General features: G+C 46.9%; 2 protein-coding genes and 1 long non-coding RNA gene across 4 annotated transcripts in view; 2 read left to right on the top strand and 1 right to left on the bottom strand.

Annotated features, from left to right (window-relative positions):
• The window catches only part of NRDE2 (NRDE-2, necessary for RNA interference, domain containing), a 48678-nt gene extending 41396 nt beyond the window's left edge, over positions 1-7282 (top strand). The window contains exons 11-14 of one of the 2 annotated variants that reach the window (XM_082617004.1): positions 293-1221; positions 2730-2868; positions 6294-6365; positions 6883-7282. In XM_082617004.1, the coding sequence (XP_082473130.1) occupies positions 293-1221; positions 2730-2868; positions 6294-6365; positions 6883-7008 (1266 nt within the window). In that variant the 3' untranslated portion in view covers positions 7009-7282. Of the gene's footprint in view, positions 1-292; positions 1222-2729; positions 2869-6293; positions 6366-6882 lie in introns of those variants that run through there. The other variant, XM_082617005.1, reaches the window with a different exon arrangement.
• LOC309802031 overlaps positions 1-23258 on the top strand; it is a 622798-nt gene that overhangs the window by 85942 nt on the left and 513598 nt on the right. The window lies entirely within an intron of this gene.
• On the bottom strand, positions 8933-22059 carry PSMC1 (proteasome 26S subunit, ATPase 1). The gene is made up of 11 exons (XM_082617006.1): positions 21990-22059; positions 18735-18788; positions 18043-18139; positions 16276-16400; positions 15499-15684; positions 15180-15308; positions 14012-14108; positions 11653-11842; positions 11021-11172; positions 10293-10447; positions 8933-9291 (listed from the first exon to the last, which is right to left on the bottom strand). The coding sequence occupies exons 1-11, from the start codon at positions 21990-21992 to the stop codon at positions 9157-9159; spliced, it is 1323 nt and encodes a 440-aa protein (XP_082473132.1). The 5' UTR covers positions 21993-22059; the 3' UTR covers positions 8933-9156.

The raw sequence follows: 23258 nt of genomic DNA, 5'->3' as shown, positions 1-23258 counted from the left end.
TAAAAAAAGTGCCTGGTAAAATTTGGTGGTCATCTATCTTTGGAGAAGAACACATGGAGTATATAAGCCTTCTTTGTAGGGTTTCAGGTGGAAAACTAGATGTGTTCGTTTTGGGGCTCCTGTGGCCCTGGTGGAATCCTGATTTGTTTCTCAGAGAGCCTAAGTGTTTAGCAGACACGTGATAAAGGAAGGCAGTGGGGACGCCTTGTGTGGCTTTCTGCAGCTGACGGTACAAAGGGATGTCGTTAATATCACAGAGCACTTGGAATCATTCTTTTCTTTTTACCTTTAGGTCGTTTGGTGTCTGCACACTAAAAACAAGAAGAGATTAAAATCACAAGGAAAGAACTGCAAAAAACTAGCCAAGAATCTCCTTAAGGAGCCAGACAACCGCAACAATTTTTGCCTCTGGAAGCAGTATGCGCATCTGGAGTGGTTGCTCGGCAACACGGAGGACGCCAGAAGAGTTTTCGATACAGCACTGGGCATGGCAGGGAGCGGAGGACTGAAGGACCGTGAGCTGTGTGAGCTCGGTCTCCTCTACGCCGAGCTGGAGGTGGAGCTGTTGCCGGACGTGAGAGGGGCCGCCCCAGACCGAGCCATTCACGTACTGACCAGACTGACTGAGAATGGGGCCTACGGGCCCTACGCCGGGCAAGTCTTGGCCGTTCACATTTTGAAAGCTCGGAAGGCTTATGAACACGCGCTGCAGGACTGTTTGGGGGAGAGCTGTGTCTCCGATCCAGCTCCCGCCGACTCCTTTAGCCGCCTGATTAGCCTGGTTAAATGCTTTATGCTCTTCCAGTATTTGACCATAGGGATCGACGCCGCTGTGCGGATATATGAGCAGGTATTTGCAAAACACAAGGTCTCTGTTTCCGCAGAGGGCCCTGGTCTGGAGAGCAGTGCCAGCCCCCCGAGCCTGAGCAGGGTTCTTGAGGCCGTCACCCTGATGTACACGAGCCTGCTCAGATTCCACATGAAAGTCGCCGTCTACCCTCTGGCTCCTCTGCGAGAGGCTCTCTCGGAGGCTTTAAAGTTGTATCCGGACAACCAGGTTCTTTGGAGGTCGTACGTACAGATTCAGAGTAAGTCCCACAGTGCCAGTAAGACCAGAAGATTCTTCGATGTGATCACCAGGTCTGCCAAAGCCTTGGAGCCGTGGTTGTTCGCAATTGAAGCTGAGAAAATGAGGAAAAGACTAGTGGAAACTGTGCAGAGGTAATTACAGAGCATCTTGTCCGTGTGTCCAGAAAGCTTTACGCAGTGCTTGCTGTGTTCCCACCACCCACTCGGCCTCCAGAATACAGAAGTGAATGCGTCCCGGGCCTGGAACGCCTGCCGGGGGGTTTCTCTGTGTTGTAGAAAAACATGGTGAAAAAGGAATAAGAGACTTGCAAGTAGCAACACCTTTCGTCAGAGGCTCCTGTGGCTGTCTCCCTAGGCCGTGCTTTTTGGGATCCCTGAGCATTGCTTATGGTGCATGAGTGGTGACTGCCAGGTCTTCAGGTGTCTGAGAAGGTGTAGTAAAAGCATGGGGGTAAGAGCACAGGCTCTGGAGTTGGAATCTGGAGTCAAATCCCAGCTCTTAGCAGCTGTGTGATCTTAGACAAGTCAGTTCATGTCTCCAGTAGGTTCCCCCTTCTGTAAAATGGGAATAAAGACCTGCCTCAGAGGGTTGCTGGGAAGGGTGAGTACCGAGCACAAAGAGAGTGCAGACTAATTAGTAGCCTCTGTTATCATTACTGATGATGACAGTGTCATGTTTTAAATGGTTTTTGGGTTTTTTTTGGATACAGTATTTTATATCTGAAGGTTAAACGACAGGCTTGGGGACATATTGGCTTAGGCATTATTGTTCCTTCCAGAAGCTTTGTTGTTACTTCACTCTGACCTTAGAAATCGAGTGTTCAGAATTGCCTTTGAATAGTATTTCTTTCTTTTTTTTTATAAATTATTTTTAACTTTTATTTCCTTCCTTTCTTTCTTTTCCTTCCTTCCTTCCTTCCTCCCTCCCTCCCTCCCTCCCTCCCTCTCTTCCTTCTTTCTGCATTGGGTCTTCGTTGCTGCACGCGGGCTTTCTCTAGTTTCATTGCGGTGTGCGGGCTTCTCACTGTGGTGGCTTCTCTTGTTGCGGAGCACAGGCTCTAGGTGCGCGGGCTTCAGTAGTTGTGGCTCGTGGGCTCTAGAGTGCAGGCTCAGTAGCTGTGGTGCAAGGGCTTAGTGGCTCCACGGCACGTGGGATCTTCCCGGACCAGGGATTGAACCCGTGTCCCCTGCATGGGCTGGCAAATTCTTAACCCCTGAGCCACCAGGGAGGTCCAGAATAGTATTTCAGTTTACTTGTTGTTTTACTTCTTCCATCAGGATTTTATTCACTCTGCTTTCAACTGAAAGGTCTTTCTTTCCCATACGGTAAAATTTGCACTCTGCTGATGAAAGGGTAGGTTTTCCTTAGGAAACAGAGAAGCAGGGAGTTTGTGTGCCTTCTGGGCAGACCCAGTGTGGTGGAGACACCACAGCACCCTGGACTCTGGCTTCCTCTGGCCCTGGAGGAGCCACATCATACTATATCCTGCACCCCCGTGTCCCCAGGCCTGGGCGCAGCACTGCCTCCGACGTGCTCAGATCCACTTGTCGCTGACGTCTGCTGTCACTGACGTATCTCTTCCCACTGCAGCGTAGGTGTGGGAAGTTGTCTTGGAGTTACATGAGCTTTTGTCTTGCAGGGTAGATGGTAGAGAGGTCTACGCCACCATTCCCGAGACCGGCCTGACGCATCGGATCAGAGCCCTGTTTGAAAATGCGATGCGGAGTGACTACGGCAGCCAGTGCCCTTTACTGTGGAGGATGTATTTGAATTTTTTGGTAAGAAAAGATGCGGAGTTTTTGTGTTTATGCAGAGCTCTGCTTTCTCCTTCGTAAGTGAGCGGTGTGGGTGTCCAGCAGCCCACACCCCTCTCAGCCTTGCCTCATCCTGTGGGCGTCCTGGTGGGATGACGTCAGGTCCCTCAGGACGTGGGAGGGGTCACAAGTTGCCTTTTCAACTGGGGCCTTTGGTAGAATGGTAGCGAGGAGTGATGCCTGGGCTGTTCACTGCAGCAGAATGTCATGTGGCTTTCTCCTAGTTGACTTTGTTGAGTCAACAACTTGGAAATGGTCTAAGAGCTTTCATTTGAAAGAGACCTAAATTTGTTGCCATTCTGCTTCTAAGAATTTCCAGGTCCTGATTCTGTTTTGTTACTAAAAGATAAGATTCAATCTGGAATGTGGTTTTTAAAATAGACCTTTCCAAAGCAACTTTGTCTTTACTTAAAAGTACCACGATGATTGAATATGGTGAGAGGTCATTTAGTTTTGTTAATGTGTTGTGCAGGCTGAAAGGTGGTTCCTGGGCTTCATTCCTGGAGTCTTGAACTGTCTTTGCCTTTGCTTAAAGGCTTGGCATTGGGCTGGGCCTCCTTTACTATAATATATCTACTGCTAAGTTGCATGCTTTTTTTTCTTTTTTTTTCTTTTTTTTTTTTTTGCGGTACGCGGGCCTCTCACTGTTGTGGCCTCTCCGTTGCGGAGCACAGGCTCCAGACTCGCAGGCTCAGCAGCCGTGGCTCACAGGCCCAGCCGCTCCACGGCATGTGGGATCCTCCCAGACCAAGGCACAAACCCGTGTCTCCTGCATCGGCAGGCGGACTCTCAACCACTGCGCCACCAGGGAAGCCCTGCATGCTTTTTTAGAAACAGTCTTCTAGGCCACTTGAGTGTTGTTTGGCTCAAGGCTGTTGAATCATATCAGAGTGACCGCCATTGAATATTGTACCTTTCAGAAGCCAGAAGTGACCTTCCTGAAAAAAGATAAATATGTATCTCTCTGATTGTTTCCATAGGATAATTTCTCAGAAGTTGATCAAAGTATTTGAACATTTCCCATTGACATTTGACAGAGTCGGGTGTAAAGAGATACAGAGAGAGTAAGTTAGGAGTTAGGAGAGGTTTGGGCCTCCCCCATCCTCTTAAGAGTCCAGAATTCATCGGGGAGCACCTCCCCTGACCTCTGAAAGGCCTGAGTAGCAGGGAAAGACGCATCTCAGGACAGCACACCCAGGACAAACGGGCATAGTTTTGTGGGCAGAAGTCGGCATCAAGATGAATTACCACCGAAGTTTCTGTGTTTTTAATGTTTATTCTTCAGACTCAAAAGCTCAGATTTTACGTCTTGGCTCCCTTGTGTGAAACGGAAACCTTCAGAAGTCCAGACGCCAGCATGGTGTCCGTGGGCACGCGCGGCCTGGACGCGGGCCCTGCCCGTTACCAGAGGAGGCCACTGGGGCGCAGCAGGAGGGCTGGGTTCCCACTGAGCTCCACCCCCGTGGTCAGGCCCGCACTGAAGGAGCGCGCCAGATGCTCCCTAATGGTTCCAGCGCTAACACTCTGGGAGTCTAAGCCAGTGAAAGACTTTAAATTTAAAAAGAGGGAGAGCTTGCACACTTGCCAGTTTAACTTCTCCAGTCTTTTTTAGGTAGAGACAAATAGGGTGAAGTGCAAACTTGTAGTACTTTTACTGAGGATCTGCCATGAGCCAAGTCTGGGCGGACTGTAGACAGAAAAATTCTTGTTGACTTAGAAAAAAAGACGGGGACCATTAAGGAATGTCTGTCTTTTTGGAAAGATTAGCATCAGACCAAGAATTAATTAGAGCAGTGATTTCCCCTAGCAGTTTCTGAGGCATCTGGGTGAGCTCCTAACGCTTTGATAAACTCAGGAAAAAATCAAATTAGGGCCAAACTGTGAGGTGTAGGCTCTGAGCGCCAGGAGAGGGCAGGACGCCGTGGGGCCACTGTGGAAGGATGTGGCTCTGGCTCCCTGGAGGAAAAACGGTCACTACCACGCTTTCACCTGGCCTTTAACCCTTTCATACCTGATGCAGCAAAGGCGTTTTCCAGTGGCCGACTGATGAAGGAAATAGCAGAGGGCAGTTCTCATTTGAGGCTAGCCAACTTACGTACCTGGATTTGCTGGACTCCAGGATTAACTGTGAGTCTCACAAATGCAGTGGTTGAGAAAGTACAGGAGTACAGTGTTCTTTCAGGAACAAACAAAGCCTTAAGTGTAGTTACTATTTTAGCAGAGGACACTGAAGTATTTTGGTGTGTGAAGGAAGGACAGCTCACACTGGCTTCTTGGGTATAAATTCAGAGGTCCAGCCTCAGAATGGCCGAGGCTCATACCAGGGAGGGAGGCAGGAGTCCCCCGGGCCACGCGGCTGACTCTGTGGGTGGCACTTGGAGGGGGTGAGGAAGGCCCGCGCCTTGCCGGCCTGAAGGTCATCAGAGATGCCAGCTGGTTACAGCCCGGAGTTCCAGTCTTCCTGACTGTGGGAGTTAACCTGAAAGATCCGAAAAGGAGGCGAGGCCGTCCTTGGTAGATAGAGGTCCTGAGCTGTGGATGGGGGTCTCTTGATCCCCCACATTTCTGAGAGGTCGGTCAACAGCCCTCACCAGTCCTGTCTGGACACCATGCCCTGGCTGCCTGGTGGGCAGAGCCAGCGTCCACTAGAAAGCTCTGCTGTGGGAAGGGGAAGTCTGGCGGAGGTGGGTGGGCAGGAAGCCCAGGAACAGACTTCAGTTCCGTGAGCTAGGCTTGTGCCCATTCACAGCTGCGGACGCCCGCCTGGGGAGCTGCCCGGTGGGTTGTGACTCCCTGGAGGAGGGACAGATCCCTCCCTGGGACTTGGGAGAGGCCCGGGGATATGGAGGGAAGGACACACGCTGCTCCGGCTTCCGCAGCAGGTGTGGAAAAAGCGCCTGTGAATTGATACAGGATATAAGGATTTTATATCTTAGTATAAAAATGTGCTTAGATTAAAAACATGCTGAATATCTGCGTGCTCTCAGACTGAAATTTCTGACCCAAAATTTGCTTTTGATAAGGTTACTGATTCAGTAATCCTGGTTACCTCATTTCTCTAAGATAGTTTTCAGAAAATGGCAAGTATTAAAGCCAATATTTTCTCTGTGTAAAGTTATCACCCTCACCTCACGCACAAGGCCTCGTTCTAGGCACTCTTAGTAATGCCAGGTGTGATGGCCCACAGTGATGGAGGAGATGAAAACAAGTCATAAGTGTTAAAGGTCAACTCCAGGCCCACTGAGACACAGCAGTGGCCCCTGAGGGCATCCCGTGGTACATGGACTCATACCACCCATCAGCCACTGTGGCAGTGCCCCGGGTGGATCAGTACCGGGATGGCCTTGGATTCTCTTTCATCATTTTTGTATTTTTTCCCCTTGCCTCAGGTTTCCTTAGGAAATAAAGAAAGAAGCAAAGGTGTGTTCTACAAAGCACTTCAGAATTGTCCTTGGGCAAAGGTGAGTTTTAAAGGCCACGGTCTCTTCAGATTCCCAAGGACCTCCCTGCCAAGCCTCATCCAGTCAGTGTCATGGGGACAGGGCACTTCCCAGGCCTTTCCATAGTCAAAGTATCCCCTTTGGAGACGGAGGGGCGTTTGTTTCCTTTCCCTGCACTGGAGCTGGCGTTTCATGGGAGCGTTGATATAGGCGGCTGGTTCCCAACACTTGCCCAAAGCTCAGCCCAGATGCTGAGAGCATTGGGATCCGCGTCTCAGCTCTGCCCTGTACAGCCCAAGTCAGGAGACGTTCAGAGACCAGACTGATGGTGACCGCAGTGTCTGCCAACAGCTGCTGGCCCCACTTTGGAAAGAGAGGGTCTCACTTTGAGTTTACTTGCTTTCCCTCTGCTTTTGAGCTCAGCCCTTCCTGAAGCACGTCAAGGCGTTGCCGGGTTAGGACAGCAAGGGGAGCGTGGGCTGTGGCGGGGCAGCTGGAGGGAGCGGCGGTTGACGAGGGTGTTGCTCTCCGGCCCCAGGTGCTGTACCTGGATGCCGTGGAGTACTTCCCCGATGAGCTGCAGGAGATCCTGGACCTGATGACGGAGAAGGAGCTCCGGGTGCGCCTGCCGCTGGAGGAGCTGGAGCTTCTGCTTGAGGACTAGAGACCAGGAGGGGAGTGGGGCGTGCCTCCGAGGCCTCGGCGCCTGCCCCGTGGGAGCCAGGAGATACCAGAAGAGACGGTGACACATGCGTGCGAGCGTGTTAAGACCTCTGCCTTTGGAGTTTCTTTCTTGATAGTTTGTGTCTGGGTTATTGGTCTCTCACCTCTTGCACTTTTTTTGCGTGTGCAAATGACACAAAAGCCATTGTTCTGCATATTATATATGTAAGTGTAGATATGTGCATAGACAGGAATCACGCTAAGTGATAACTGAACCTGTCATGGTTGGTGTGTGAGTTCTCATTTGGTCCACTTCCCCTGCCCAGCCAGCGCCAGCCCTGCTGGGGTGAATGTACCTTCTCGGTTGGCATCCTTGGTGGTCCTGCCAGGTCTCCTGGGTCTTGCAGTCAAAAAAAAGGTCTGGTTACTCAATACTAGGACTTCCTCCCCTGGGCTGGTGAGCAGATTTTACCCTTATCTTCAGACCAGAGCAGAGGGGAGTCATTTAAACCTTGGTATTCTCACCTGTATCAAATGTGTTGAGTTCTCATTACTCCCTGAACCCTGTTCAGTGACGTCCTCGACTATGGCCCGAGCAGCCAGCATCGCTTGGGAGCAATGTAGACCCTCAGGCCCCTCCCCAGCCCTGCTGTCAGAACCTGGGCTCTAACAGGACGCCGTTAGGGGACTTTGTGGGTACATTACCGTGTAGAAAGCACTGCCTGAACAAATAAGGAGCCCGCTGCCGGGGAGCTCACCAGCAGCCAGTCATGGAGGATGGAGCGAGCTCCTTCCCACCAAACCCAGTGCTGCCTGTGACACGTGCCGAAGGTGGCTTTCAGCGGTGTTGGCCACGCTCTCATTTTGATTTCCAGGAACTGAGTTACATTTGACTGACAGGAAATTGCTTTATCTTCTCTGAGGTCCTGCTTTTTAAAAAAGTGGACAGCTTCTCTCTGGCTTTTTTTTTTTTTTTTAAATCATGCTCTCTAGAATTGCTGAAAGCATATTTCCTTGGCAACTCATCCAGAAAAGCCAGTGCTGTGGAGTAGAATTTTGGCTAGAAATCGATGGACACTGGTTGGGAAAAAGCAGCAGAGGGCAGCACAGCTACAGCAGCGGTCCCCGACCTTTTTGGCACCAGGGACCGGTTTTGTGGAAGACAGTTTTCCCACAGAAGGTGGGGTGCGGGGGAGGGAGATGGGGGATGGTTCAGGCCGCAGTGCGAGCAATGGGGAGCGGCAGATGAAGCTTCCTTCACCTGCCACTCACCTCCTGCTGTTCGGCCCGGTGGTTCCTAACAGGTGGAGGCCCGGGGACTGGGGACCCCTGACCTAGAGCACTTTGTAAAGAGCGTCTCGGAGCACCCAAGGAAGTTGGCCAACCAAGGGGAGGCTTTCCTTCATCTGCCCCGCTTCCAGGCTTTGAGATGGAACTGTTCTGAAACGGGAGAAGAACAGGAAATAACAGACAAAGAAAAGGGAAGGGGAAGCTTGACACGTTTCTGAACACTCCTGGGAGAGACCAGGTTCTGAACCCGAGAACAAGGGATGGCGGGGCTGGTGCGGGACTCTTCGGCCCTGCCCTTTTGAGGACTCTCGGTAGGAGCCTCAGTCTCTTAGCAACAGCGACACCTCCTTCCTGCCTCCAGAGCGCTGAGAGCCCACATGCTCCACCGACCTTCCAAAAGGGAAGCCACGGCTGTAGGGACTCCTCAGCCCTGTTGTGTAGCCGGCTATTCACGTATGATCGTTGCTTTCCCATCAGCTGCCGTTGAACAACTGCCACCAGCTCTGGGGGTGCGACGGGGCAGCAGGTATTGGAGTCTGCAGTCCTTTTGGTCAGCCAGCTTCCTCAACACCCGGATCCACCGACTTGCTGCTACTGAGCGGCCGGTATGGAGAGCCCAGAAACAGGATTCAGTGTTTGTTTGAGAAAGAGCACGCTTTATTGGTAAGAGAGCACTGCACGCGAGCAACATACGAAGAGGGCTGCATGGGCATCCTACACATCACGCTCAAAAGGTACTCGGGGTGCTGTGCTAGTGAAGATCAACCGCAACATGGACTCCTGGGCAACTTCCCCAACCTCCCACCTCTGAGGGGGTTGACACACTTCCAACCTTTTCCTGGAAGCCAACTGTGGTCCACTAGAGATAGAGCCCCTCAGGGGTGCCTTCTTGTTTTTTATAAAGAACATTTTCTTTAGACTTTTTGAAGTCTTCATTTGTTACTTTCATCCTACGTTCTCTCAAGGCCATCAGACCAGCTTCGGTACAGATTGCCTGTAAGAAGAAACAGTGTGTTCAGAAAATGAAATACTTTTTATTCTAACAATTCAGAGTGCTATTTTGAAATCTGGTGTAGGCACCCAACCTAAACACGAAGTTCTCAAACCATTTGGGAACGATTAGATTTTTAAAATGTATTAAACAGTCTAATTATTTCCTCAAAGGACCTGAAGTGGCTTAAACTGGGATTATTTCACTAAGGAAGAGGACTGGCTCAGGTTCCAACCCCCGCCGTGTGGCCTGGCAGGCCAGTAAGTTCTCACAGCCCTGCTTTCATTAAAGGCAGTAATCTTCCTAAGAAATAGATAAAATTATTCCAGAAATTTAGAGGCCACATAGAGTGTACATCCATTTCATTTACCTATAGTCAGAAGAGAACTTGTATTTTCTGGTTAAATATTTACAAGTTTCAGTACAGTATTTATTCTAATATATTTATTTTCTCAATAATTACTTGCCAAAAGTAAAACAAGAACCCAAGCAACATGATATGATAAAAACACAATCCTGGCATTGAAGATTCTATCTGGTTATGTCCTTTAGGATATTTATTTCAGATGGTTCAGAAAAGAGTGTGTTTCTGCATACAGAGAGAAGAAACAGGTAAAAGGGTAACATTTGGTAAATGGGGGTGATGACTATGTGGGTGTTTTTGTTGCAACTTTTCTGAAGGCTTGAAATTTTTCTAAATAAAAAGTTGGTGCAGAATTTTAAGGTTATTTAAATTTTAAAGAGATTTACTCCCCAACTGAGACACTAACCTAGTTCTACAGATGCCAGGGATACGCAGTTCAGTGCAGGCACCAGCATGAAACAGCCTGTGTGTGCTGCCCCTACCTAACCGTGGCATCAACCCAGGTCCTCCCCAGAAAGCAGGCTGTGGCTGTATGCAGTGCTGCCAGGCCTTGCTTTAAACTCTGGTCATCTGGGAAGACATGTCCAAACTCATACACACATACGATAAAACAGAGGTACAATCCAGCCCAGGTCCTCACCTTGATGTCGGCACCAGAGAGGTCATCTTTAGCCATGATCAAGTCATCCAGGGTTACGTCGTCTGCTAGTGTCATCCTGCTCGTGTGGATCTGAAAGATGCGCTTCTTCGTCTTTTCATCGGGCAAAGGGAACTCGATCTTCCTGTCGATGCGGCCTGTGGGTATAAAGGTTTTCAGTCACACCCCTGGGGGCCCCAGGAGAGGCCTAAGTCTCCACACGAGTGGTCTCAGTCACATAGTGTCCTATGGAAGGAATCCAGATCTTAAAAAGTGAACACTCATGTCTGTAGTTTGTAAATATCAACGTTTGAATTCATCTCATTTACAAAATCCTCTCTGCTCTGGTACTTTGGGAAACAAACGAAAGGAGCGATTCCTAAATGGCACAGTTAGTGGAAAAGGACAGATCAATCATGTTAAAAACATTACAAAAGACAGTAAAATTAGCTACTGCTTCTTTTGAGTACTACCTGAATGTAAAAAATGGACCTGAGCTGTCATGAGTTATTTCTTTAAAAAAAAAAAAAAGGCGTCTCGAGGCTAAAAGGGCCAAGCTACACACACTACGTCACGATTATCTCAAGGGAACACAGTTTTGGTGAATTATTCTAAGTTTCAAGGCAGTATCTGCCTTACATGTATCATTTATATTCTCCCCAAAGCGCTCCTAAGAAATACAAATCCACATAGGACGTTCATTCTCCAAATGAAACCAAAGCAAACGTGACCTGGTCTGATAAGTGCTGGGTCCAAAGTCTCTATCCGGTTTGTGGCCATGATGACTTTCACGTCTCCCCTTGAATCAAACCCATCCAACTGGTTCAACAGTTCCAACATTGTTCGCTGAATTTCTCTCTCACCACCGGAATTTGAGTCATACCTTTGGAAAAGAAGTGAGGGAGACGTGAAGACCCAACGGATCTCCTGTTAAAGGGGATTACAAAACACAGCTGTCTCAGCCTATATACAGTCACACCCTCCCAAAGCCCAAGATCAACACCACATTATTTTCTTCATAGCGGTTTTCATGCCTGAAATTATGTGATTTATTCAGTCTCCACAATTCAGCTCCTCAAGGGCAGAGACTCATCCCTATGGCTGTGTCTCCAGAGTCAGGATGGTGCCGTGCCCAGAGCGGGTGCTCAAGGCATGGCTACTGACTGACCAATCAACTGCCGGGTAGTTGTTACCTGGCACGTGGGAGAGCAGAGCCTAAAGCACCCATGGAAGCGACCCAGTAGAGACTGTGGCAAACCAACATGGGGGCCATGTAGGGAGTGCCCAACGGTCGGTCATTCTCAGAGAAGAGCCATATGGTTTTTACCTCTAAATAACACAAAAGAGGTAAGAGAAAGTCTACCTTTTCGTCCCAATAGCATCAATTTCATCAATAAACACGATGGACGGTGCATGTTCTTCAGCAACTCGAAACAGTTCCCGAACAAGTTTGGGCCCATCACCTAGGTACTTCTGAATAAGTTCAGAGCCAACCACTCTCAAGAAAGTGGCCGAGGTTTGGTTTGCTACTGCTTTGGCTAGTAAGGTTTTACCTATTTTAGATTGAAAGAGAAAAAGGGGGAAAGAAAATCTCAAGTGCTGTTTTAACTTTAAAACCCTCATTATCACCTTAAAAAGACATCAAGAATGGGTGGATCCCTCTATGAAAAGCATTCTGTTCTCCAAAGCAGACGAGGAAATTAAAAAAAACCTAAAAAACATATTTTGATTATTTTTAACCATCTTCCTAAATTCATCATGATAATGTCAGAAAATACTTTTTACTGCAAAGTTGCATATAATATTAACCTGACCTATGCAACCAGGGTTAGAGAACCAAACTCAACTCCTACAAAACTATCAGTGATGAAAAAAAGGCCCGGGAGCCCTAGGTTTGACCGAAGGACACATAGTGTCCCTGAGCAGGGCCTGCAGTGCCCTGGGGCTACCTGAAGACGTTGCTGTGGGCTTACCCCAGGGCTCAGTCAGCTGAGCCAAGACCAGCTCCTGATGAAGCCCACAGCTGAGAGCTGCTGAAAGCTCCAGAGACTTTTCCCTTTGTGGTGTGCCCTTATGGGACGTTCCTCACTGATCTCAGGAAAGACCTGACATTTCCAACCCTGCTCTGTTCCCTGATACTCCTCCTTCAGATCAAGAACAAGAGTAAGCAAAGGGTACCAACTTAAGAACTTTAGAGCTCAAGGCCATGGCCCCTTTGATGGTGAGGGCTGGGCAGTCACCTCAGGACACAGAGGCAGTTAGAGGCACAGCTGGCAGAGGACCACCCTTAGGCCTGTAAGGGGAAGTGAGGCGAGTGAGTGAGGGACACCGAAGATTTCATGCAAGCGGGAAGGAGGACAGGGAGTTAAGCTCTGCAACAAGACGGGGCAATGGCATTCCCTCAGCCGGGCAGTCAGAGTGGCAGGTTCAAATGCCTATTCGAGGGCTGGACTGCTCCCTGAGAGCATCATTTAAGGATGGCTGACAGAAGACCAAAAGGACCTTCTACGTGGATGGGATCTTACAGTCCAGAAGCAGCCAGGTTCAGCTGCTGGGATGTTCAATGGCCAGAGGGATCCCTGAACCAGTCTCCTCCTCCTCCCGACAGGGCTGACACCCGGCGCTCCAGCCCTTGTCAGCACCTGTGCCCCAAAGAAGGCTCACGGCTGTGGGTCAGAAGGCCTGTGTTCCAGCTCCAGCCCTGGTACCAGTTCAGTTCCCAGAGCTAATGGGGCCTTGGGCTAGTCGCTGGCTTCTCTGAAACTCACCTCCCTGGGCTATAAAATGACAGGCTGCAGTAGCTCCCTGCCTCAGGGTACAGCTGGCTCCCTGTCCCTACAGCGTGGGCAGTCCTCAGTATAGACCCTCTTGGCAACATGGCTTCAGTTCACTCCATCAAATAACCTCTTTTCCTTTGGAATTTACATAGCAATGACTACACAACTTACTCAGGTCAACTTACTGCATAATGAACCAGATACATATATGCATTTCTATCTTTATCCATTTATTCATCCAATGGTAGACTCGTTCAGTACCAGTGGACCAGGAGGATGAACCTAATCTGAACAGCACAGGATAGCTTTTAAAACAGTGGTCCTCCAAGGTGCTGATGCTTGGCCACACTCCAGATGAACAGATCAGAATCTTCAGGGATGGGAGTGGGCATCAGTACTTTTTAAAGCTCCCAAGGTGATTCCAACGTACAGCCAAAGTTGAGCACCCTGTTTATTTTTATTTTTTCTTACAAAATATTTTCAGCAGACTCACATTACTCTTTAAAATATTTTAAAGCATTATGTTTTACAACATATAAATCTAGCACATTTGAGTATACAACAGGTGTGCTGGGGAACTGGAAATGCATTCACATTGAGCAGGCATTTCCGGGGGGGTGGGCTGCCTCCTACTCGTGTTTCTCTTCTGTTGTAATTCCTAGTATTGTTTTTAACACATTAACTCTGTTAAGTCTACAGTTACAAGCCTAAGATCGTTCAGTTTCTTAGTACACCTATTATACAGAAATATATACTTTCATGCAATAGGTATGTTTCCAGAGGAGCTGCTTATTCAGAAATGTCCAAAATGCTGCTTAGAGCACATTTTCAAACTAAGGAACTGTGGCATCCTCACTCAACAGCTAAGTCATTATAACCAGCTAATGCTGCTGCTCAAGAGATGAGCTCAGTGCCTGGAAAGTGACCAACACAGAGCACACATACCTGTGCCAGGTGGACCATACAGAATGACCCCCTTAGGGGGCTTTATACCCATCTCTTCGTAATATTCAGGATGAGTGAGTGGAAGCTCCACAGATTCCTAAAGAAAACAGACACTTGGTAAAAATAAAAGGCTTTCTTACTGAAATTTATCAGATTCATTCACTGACATCATGGGTACATCTCACTTTCAACAAAAATAAGCTAAAATTTCTACTATTCTTGTTAGAGACAATGTTTGACTTCCACCAGCAGCAAGGACATATTGAAGGGGACCTCTGTCCTACCTGAGGTCCCAGCACCCATCCCCTCTTCCTAATAGCACCCAATTTCCCTTTCATTTCCCAGTAAAAGTCAACCTTGAGTAACATTTAAGCCCTTCCTGAGCAAAAGAAACTTAAAGCTAAAATTCACCCTCTTCAATGAAACTGCAGGCAGGAGCTGGCAAGATTTTCTGTTGTGACCACCTAGGGACATGATGGCTATTTCCCAGCTGTCTGAGAGTCACCAGTGGAGATCTGTGATCACTCTGAATGACCTCCCTGCAGATGAAAGAACCTGCAGAGGGCTGGCCCACCACGTGCCCCTGACCCCAGGACCACGGCAGGAGCTGGGGTTAACGTTCTAGACCCCAGCACTGTGCAAGTGTGTGCCACTCACCCTACCCCCAGACATCACTGGAGGCTTCTGGATAGCCACAGCTGAAGTCAGGACAATTGGAAACATGTTCACACAGATAATTAGTAAACATTACATGTAAAAAGTATTCAGCTGCTGCTGCTGCAAGAACTATCATACAATTCATACCCACTTCTAGTACCTAACTCAGTATTAACAACACAAAACTCCACCACTAGCAAGGTCTGAGTCAGTTACTGGTCTGATCAATAAAGAAAAAATAAAACATGCAAAGCAGCGCCAAGCGCCCTAAATGAGATACCAGTAAGAAACCAAAGGTCTGAAAACCCAGAGCTCGGGACGTCCCTGGTGGTCCAGTGGTGAAGACTCCACGCTCCCAATGCAGGGGGCCCAGGTTCAATCCCTGGTCAGGGAACTAGATCCCACGTGCGTGCCGCAACTAAAGAGCCCGCGTGCCACAACTAAGACCTGGAGCAGCCAAGTAAATAAGTAAATAAATAAATAAAACCCCAGAGCTGGTTCCTTGACATACCTTAATTTCCTGGATTTGGTTGTCTAACCCCCCAATATCAGCATATGTCTCCTGGGGGGCCTTTTCCACCTTCATCACTGTGACCAAGGGATCTGTGTCATCCATCAGCACCCCTATCACAGCATGCACCTAACAGGGAACATTAAGCTTTAACAAAGGCATGTAAGGTTCACACAATCCACTTACGATGAAATGGCAAAATCACAGAATTTTCTCTACCCTTTGGAGTGCTCTGGTGATCGACTTCCACAGGACGGGTGGACGGATCTGCAAGGAAGAAGCAACCACTCTGACGGGCTTTCTTAGGCTATCAACTTACCTTGTGGTTGAGCAGGACCGAGCAGCCCGGTTCCAGCAGATCCTTGTCTACAAATGAAAGAATGCTGACGTAGTGTTCCGAGCCCACAGACGTAGACACGATGGCGTGATTGTCATCAATGATCTCTTCCAAGGTTCCTACTGACATTGGGGTCCCCCTCAGATCATCCACCTTTGATCTTTCCTCCTACATAAGAGTAGGCCAAGAAGGAAAAGCAGATTTGACCTAAAAAGTAGACGATGCTGACAGTTCACTAGATTCACAAAGCAGTTGGTACTTTTCAAAGGCAGCTAAGGATTTCCCTGGTAGCACAGTGGTTAAGAATCCGCCTACCAATGCGGGGGACACGGGTTCGAGCCCTGGTCTGGGAAGATCCCACATGCTGTGGAGCAACTAAGCCCGTGCGCCACAACTACCGAGCCTGCACACTAGAGTCCAAGAGCCACAACTACTGAGCCCGCGCACCTGCAGCCCATGCTGCGCAACAAGAAAAGCCACCGCCATGAGAAGCCCGTGCACCGCAACAAAGAGTAGCCCCTGTTCCCCGCAACTAGAGAAAGCCCGCGCACAGCAACGAAGACCCAATGAGGAAGACCCAATGCAGCCACCAATCAATCAATCGATTAATAAATTTAAAGTAAAAAAAATTTTTTTAAAGGCAGCTAAATAATAATTCATTAAAGCCAGAAAATGAATTTCATTTATTCATGAACAGTTTTAAGTTCTAAGTAGAATTCAATTGGTAAAAAAACAAGTTACAGTAATTTCTCAATTTACCTCTTGCTTTTCTTCTAAAGGCTTCATTTGTTCCTGATTTCTAATGAATTCTTCCTCCATGAGAAGATAGTCTTTAATTCTCTCTAACTTCAGTAATTTTAACCGGCACTGAGTGTGAGGTGTCACTGTAATTAAAAAAGGAAGTTTTATTATACTTGGAGCTTGAAGTCTGCAATTAATTCGGTTCATCCTTAAGAACAAAAGAAGTTAACACTTAAAATAGACTTAGTTTAGTTGGACAGACACTGAAAAATTCAAAGTTTGGTGACCCAAAGTAAGCAGGTGCCTAAATGCAAAGGGGAGAGGGATTTTATGTATTGGGTTGGCCAGAAAGTTCGTTCGGGTTTTTCTGTAACATCTTACAGAAAAACCTGAATGAATTTTTTGGCCAACCCAATAATGGGATGAGGCCTATGACCAAACAGATAATATAAATGACATATGGTAACTGTCTACAAAGAAGAAAACACTCATTGACCAAAAAGATAGTTTGCTTTGGTTTATTATTCCCCACAGGTGCTAATAAAGATAGCTGCAGGTGCTGTTCAGTCAGTATAGGTTGTTGCACCCTAGCTGTAACACATACATCCATTTATAGGAGGATTATGAAATACTGGGGATATTAACATATGTGCAAACATTTTTTTCCACACTCGTGTGTTCTTTCTTTTGGCCTAAAGTCTCGTGCTACATAGGACTTTTAACATTTATATAGACAACTTCTCTTTTGTAGTTTCTGGGTTTCTTGGCTTCTTCAAAAGGTCTCTCCTCCCCTAAGGTTAAATGTATTCCTGAATTTTCATTTATTTACTTATTTACATATGTATATCTAATTCATCTGGCAAAGAGCAAGGGGTCTAATTTCATTTCCTCTCAATAACAAATAAAAGATGCCAGCCATTTATATTAAATAACCCATCCTCTTCCACAGAACAGAAATGTCACCTTTACCACATATTAGTTATCCATAACTTGACTCTGTTTTTGAACTTTATACACTCTTCTGGGGATCTGATCTATTCTTTATCAATACCATACTGATTCACTACGGTAGGTTAATGGCACATTTTTTTACTGTCTATTATTAACCAAGCAATATTTTAAAAATTATTTTATTGCATCTAAGCAAGAACAGACTTGTTTAGATGATAGATGAGGATGGCAGAGGTATGTGAGCTGAAGCCTGAAGGGATGAGAAGCAGGCAGCCACGGGAAGGACTGGGGGAAGAACATTTTTAAGCAGAGGGAAGCAAAGGCCCTGATGCAGGAGATTCAAAGGACACGAGGCAGGGCAGTGTGAAGAACAACACACAAGGGGAGTGCAAGAGGCTGAGGATGGAGCAGTGGGCTGGGCGACGTCACCTGATTGAGTTTTATTCCTTGCTTAGTAGGAAGACATTGAAAAATTTTATGTTCAGGCATCGCATGCTCTGAGTTCCAATACACTAAATTCCATGTCTTCATGAAATAAGTGTATCTTATCTCTAAGGTAATCAAGCTCAACCTGAGTTTTCTAATCTAACCCCATACTCTAATACACTAGAGGAGCTGGTTATTTAAAGGAAATTAATGGAATTTCTTAAAATGAATAAGTCGTATCCTGTGTATACTGTTAAAACCAAAATATAGCGTTTATTCCAACCTAGAGAATGCCACAAAGTCACAGACCTAGAGCTTCAACCACGCCCTATTTCCTGTCTCCACATTCAGACCTCTAAGCTACACACACAGAGACAGTCCCCCTAGGAATTGGAACCATGTCATTACCCAGGGGCAGTTTGCTGGCAGCATCTGGTCCCTTTGTTTTCTTCTTCTTTTTCCCCACTCTAGTTGGTACAGGAGGTTCATATTTCTTTTTCTTGTCCTTGAGTTTTTAGAATAGCAAGGAAAAAAAATCACACAAATCATATTAAAACACAAACTTACTTATGCGGGACCATCATCTATTTTCAGGTAATATAATTTTCCTCATCTTTTAGGATGTTATTAAAGACAGTCCTAAAAAAACCCCAAAATCTGTTTTTACATTCCTGCAATGTTAATATGTGAATGTAACTGATCTTTATTATAATACACAATGATAGATCATTCAATAACGAACAGAGGTCAGAATTCAGAATTATATGCCAGAAGTCTGAGGTGAAATGATTTGACACAATTCTTCACACCTAAGGATATTAAACACTAAAATCGCAGGCAATTTATTTTAACACTTCTGTAACGTTATTAATTTTACACCTTTAAAAGTCATTAATTCATAAATACCTACTTGACGGTCAATAATCTTTTGTAAAACACGAAAAGGGTACTGTATCTGTAGGCTAGGCTGGTTAAATGAATACAGATCATTTATTTTGCATTTTAAAATTCATGGATCCCCAAAGAACTTCTCAGCCAAGATCCGCCGTTTGCCGCCGTTTACTCACACGACAGACACATCCGGCTTCTTAGTTATTTACCTTGTCATCCTTCTTTCCACCGCCAGGACCGTGACCACCACTCTGACTCTGACCCTGAAAAAAAAGGAAAAAATTAAGACAGAGGTATAAATTCAGAATATGATCACTTCAAAAAACCCTTCTTATTCTCCTGCGATTCTAAGACACCAACACTTCCCCACATTTTAACATTTTTGAACTCAAGATATACCTTGCAGTCAATGTGTACATTTAATGTGGCAGAATTCCTTTTTCCTGGAAAGCTGTTAGGAGATCAATGGTGCACCTTGCCACAGACTGCATCTTAAATCAAGGACAACTCTATTAAGAAACAGATATAACTAATGTGTCATTATGAGACTAAGATCTTAAGACCACCCTTTCTTGAGGGGAAGGTATACAGCTTGACACTCTCTAATATAAAACTACCTGGCTGAGGCCACCAAGAGTATATTTCATGAAATTGGGCCATGAAAGCTAAATCATTTAACCTACTCAACAATCACTTATCAATCACTTACTCCTTACTAGGATCACACCAAGATCCAGGAGAGTTTCCTTTCAATGGCAGCTTAAATACCTCCCATCCCTAAAGCCTGGGGCGCTCGGGCAGGTCCTTCTCCCCAATCTAAAATGTTGAATCACCTTAAGCTATCAAGAACTTAGTGTATTAAGAAGTTCAGCGGGATTTCTGACTTTAAAACAGACCCTTCAGTTACAGGACAATGTTTCACACAGAGCAGTGTCTCAGAAATGACGGCATTTGAAATGAGCAACAGTGAATTTACTTGATTAGAGGGGACCTCTGTTCCCACAAATCACTTCCTCTAAATTAATACAGCACCAGCTTCGTTATCAGGACAAAACAACCCTCTCATCGTTACCTGGAAGAGTTAAAGTCAAATCTATTTCCCTACAGGCAGGATTCTTAAAACTTTGCACTTTATTCTGAAGAAGGTAATTCAAGGCTCTGAGAAATTTTGGGAAATAGAATTAGTTTTACTGCAATAAGCCGTCCAAATTGCAGGCCTTTCACAATCAATTATACCCGTAAGGAAGTGTGCTGTTGGCTGGGGCAGCTGATGTCTGAGATGTTTACGATGCGCCTAAGTCTGTACCAGACGTTCTCCCCCACTACCGCATCAATCCCGGACAATCCTTCAAGGTAGGGTTCATTACTACTACTGTCTAGATGAGCAACTGCAAGAAGCCTAAGAACATGGGCTAAGGAAATAAATGTATCCAGGTTTGAATTCCGACTTCATTCCTAATAGGCTATGTGACCTCAGGTAAGTCAAGTCACCTCTCTGAGCCTTGGTGTCCTTAACTGGAAAGTGGGGATGGTATTAGCTCCTATTTGTTGCTGAAAATGAAGTAATGCACGTAAAACACTTCAAATTTGCATGACTCATAGTACCTGCTCAATACAATATCATCGGTGAATAAGAAATGTCAGGGTCAGGATTTTGTCAGTCTGGTTATGAAGTCTGGGCTCTGAAACAAATCCACTCTGGTTCAGTTCTTCACTCTCTCTTCTGTTCACACCCTGTCTCTGGTTTTGTCCAGGCCATCATATCTTATTTGGGCTCTAGTCTCCCAACTGAGATTTCCAGGTCCAGTTTCTTCCCTCACCAATCCAATTATTACCGCCTACAGCAAAGAGCCGATCCCTCAAATCTCCTCAAAAACCTTCAGCTGCTCCCTAACAGAGTGTGATGTCCAAACTCTTTAGCTTGGCGTAACTGGCCCTTGCCAAACTGGCTGCAACTAACTTTTCCCAGGTTCATCTACCTTTCCCATGATCCTACAAGTCTGGCCCCACTGGAGGACGTTTTCCTGAGTCGGTCCCGAACTTCTTCATGTCTGGGCCATTTACGTGATGTTTCTCAGCCTCAAATAATAACAAGTCTATGCGTTGCACTATATGCCAAGCAGTGTGCTAAACATTCTCAGGGCATCACCTCGTTTTATTCTTACAGACGCTATGAGGTTGGCACCATCATTACCCCTAGTTTACAGATAAGGAAATGAAGGCTTAGAGAGGTTAAGTGACTTGCCTGTTGTCACAAAGCTGTCAGAGAGGTAGCCAGGAATCACACTCAGGTCCACGGGACACCAATACCTGTGTTTCTCTACTGCCTGGATAACTAGCACCTCATAGCAAAGACCCACAGGGTTTGTGTTCTAGCACAGCCGCTTACCCTGTCTCAGTTTCCTCCTGGGTAAACTGAGGATAATAATAATGACCTCAAGGGACTGTTGAGAAGAATAATGACCAAGTGCTGGAAAAGTACCCGCCACGTGTCTATCATACCTACAATACTGCTACCCCAAAGTCCTTCTAAGACCTGTAAGACTGTGGTCGGGGCTTCCTGCTGTTCACGATACGGGCCAAACACATTCCCATCTCAGGCCCTTTGCACTTGCTGTTGCTTCTGCCTGGACCAGTTTCCCTCAGGTATCTGCACAGGCTACTCTCTCATTCCATTTACATCTCTGCTCAAATCTCACCTCCTCTTCGGGACTCGCTGACATCCTATGTAAAACAGCCACCCCTCCCCATCCTATCCCCTTCTGCAGAACAGCCCTAAGCGACGGCCACCCGCCCCGACGTCATATCACATATCCTTTCCTCTATTTTTTGTCTGCCTTCTTGAGAATGTAAGCTCCAAGAGGCAGAGACTAGGTCAGTCATGCTCACCCCCTGTATCCCCTGCGCCTAGAGCAGAGCCTGGGCCCTCCCTCCGCCAAAGTGCAGCAGCAATCCGCGAACTAATGAATAAATGCTAGCTGCTTTTATTATTACTAGCGCACCACGGGGCCTTTCCCTCCAAGGTCCACCTGTTAGAAAGGCATCTTAAGGCCTCCGTCAAATGCCTCCAACTCCGAGCGGTCTCCCACGGCTCGCTCTCCCTCCGCAGCTGGAGCGAATCCCTCCCCCCGCTCAAGCCGCCCATCCCTCCACTTGCGCGGCTCCGAAAGCCCTCGTCCCAGTTACTCGAGGAGGCTCCCGCCGAAACACCCCGCGCCGGTTGGCAGAGCCCTGGCCGGCGGAGGAGTGAGGCCGGGCCACCTGACCCGCTCCGCCGCCCCCGTGGCCCGCCTGGGGGACCCTCCGTGCCGAGCCCCGGCCCCGGGGCCCCGGGATAAGGCCCGCCCCAGGAGACCGGGCCGGCGGGTGGACCGAGTGCCTCCGGCAGCCGCCTGGTTCTCTCGCCTCGGGTCGCCTCGACCCCGTCGCACCGCCACTACCAGCCGAAACCCTTAGTCACTCACCATCTTGCTTCGGCCGCTCGAGCCGCCGCTGCCGGAAGTGCACCGCCTCGGCGGCCCGTCAGGGGCGGAAGTTGACGAGAGACGCCACGGGGGCCGATAGGAACCAAATCCCGCACGCACCAATGAGCTCTCAGGGCTTGTGCGAGCGGGTGGGCAATGATGCACTAATTTACAAGCGAGATTTGAGCCTTATAAATATTTCACTTGAAAAAAAATTTTAATCGCAGTTATTAGGTTATTGTCAACAACTTAAGACAATGACCTCGACTGTCAAACTAAGACAATTGTGAAAATATAATTTTTTTTAATATGCAAAAGTCAAGCTGGGAAGACCTGTACTTACTTCTCCAAGAACTGGACTGGCATTTGGAACTGAGAAGTTAACATATACTTTTGCACCAACATTTAAGCTCTGATTTGGTCTCTGGAATTAATCTGCTCATCCGAGAGGCTGTCTCATGAATCATCTAAATCTTTTTTTTTTTTTTTTTGATGACTTGTGATGATGCCAAATGTTGTCTTAAAAGTCCTCATCTTGCACCCAGTTTGTAAAGTTCGTCATTTATTACATCCATCAGAACATCAGAAAGATGGCAAGCATCCTTTTGGCCTCTGGAAACTTCCATAACAGGTGCTCAAAATGCTGCATCTCGCTGAACTGGAGAGATGGATTTATTTGTCTGATTTCCGCCCCATCCCCATCCAGATTAATTTAGGCATTTTAATTTTGAAACTCTAAAAATATTTCCCTAACACGCAACAGGAAATTACTCTTTCCATTTCATCACTAAAATACTGTAATAGAAAGTCTTGACACTGTCAATCTCCACTAACAAACGTGGCATCTACATGATACATGAAATGATGTGATAGGTTAGGGGCAAGACAACTCTCCCCTCACGAATGCGGAAAGCAATTCCAGAGTTGTGCAGAATGTCTAGGAAATCTGTGTGTTATATGAAGAAGTACAGTGCCCCTGAGATTGCGTCACTTTCAAAAAATATAGGCTAATAGTGAAAAGTTAAGAAGTTATTCTGGAGGATATTCATTAAAAAAGACTTCTTAATGCAGAGCAAACATGGTCCTCTCTTTTCTCCCCATCACGGACCCTCTCAATATTCTCCACCCAGCTGACAGCCATCAGCGTATGGGAAGAAGTCAGAATGTTTTCATGCTAAAAATGAAACTAAATCTAAATCTTTTTAAGATACTAAATACTAAATCTTTTATTTAAAAAAGAAGAGCAGGGCTTCCCTGGTGGCGCGGTGG

This window comes from Mesoplodon mirus (genome assembly GCF_964341445.2).
Source record: "Mesoplodon mirus genome assembly, chromosome: 4".
NCBI lineage: Eukaryota > Metazoa > Chordata > Mammalia > Artiodactyla > Ziphiidae > Mesoplodon > Mesoplodon mirus.
This window is presented reverse-complemented; position numbering and strand designations above follow the sequence as displayed.

Coding starts and splice junctions, on each gene's coding strand:
- PSMC1 (XM_082617006.1), bottom strand. Junction 18,140..18,734: donor GTGGAAAGAAGGATGACAAG/GTAAATAACTAA, acceptor TAAAAACTCAAG/GACAAGAAAAAGAAATATGA. Junction 14,109..15,179: donor ACCAAATCCAGGAAATTAAG/GTATGTCAAGGA, acceptor TGTTTTCTTTAG/GAATCTGTGGAGCTTCCACT.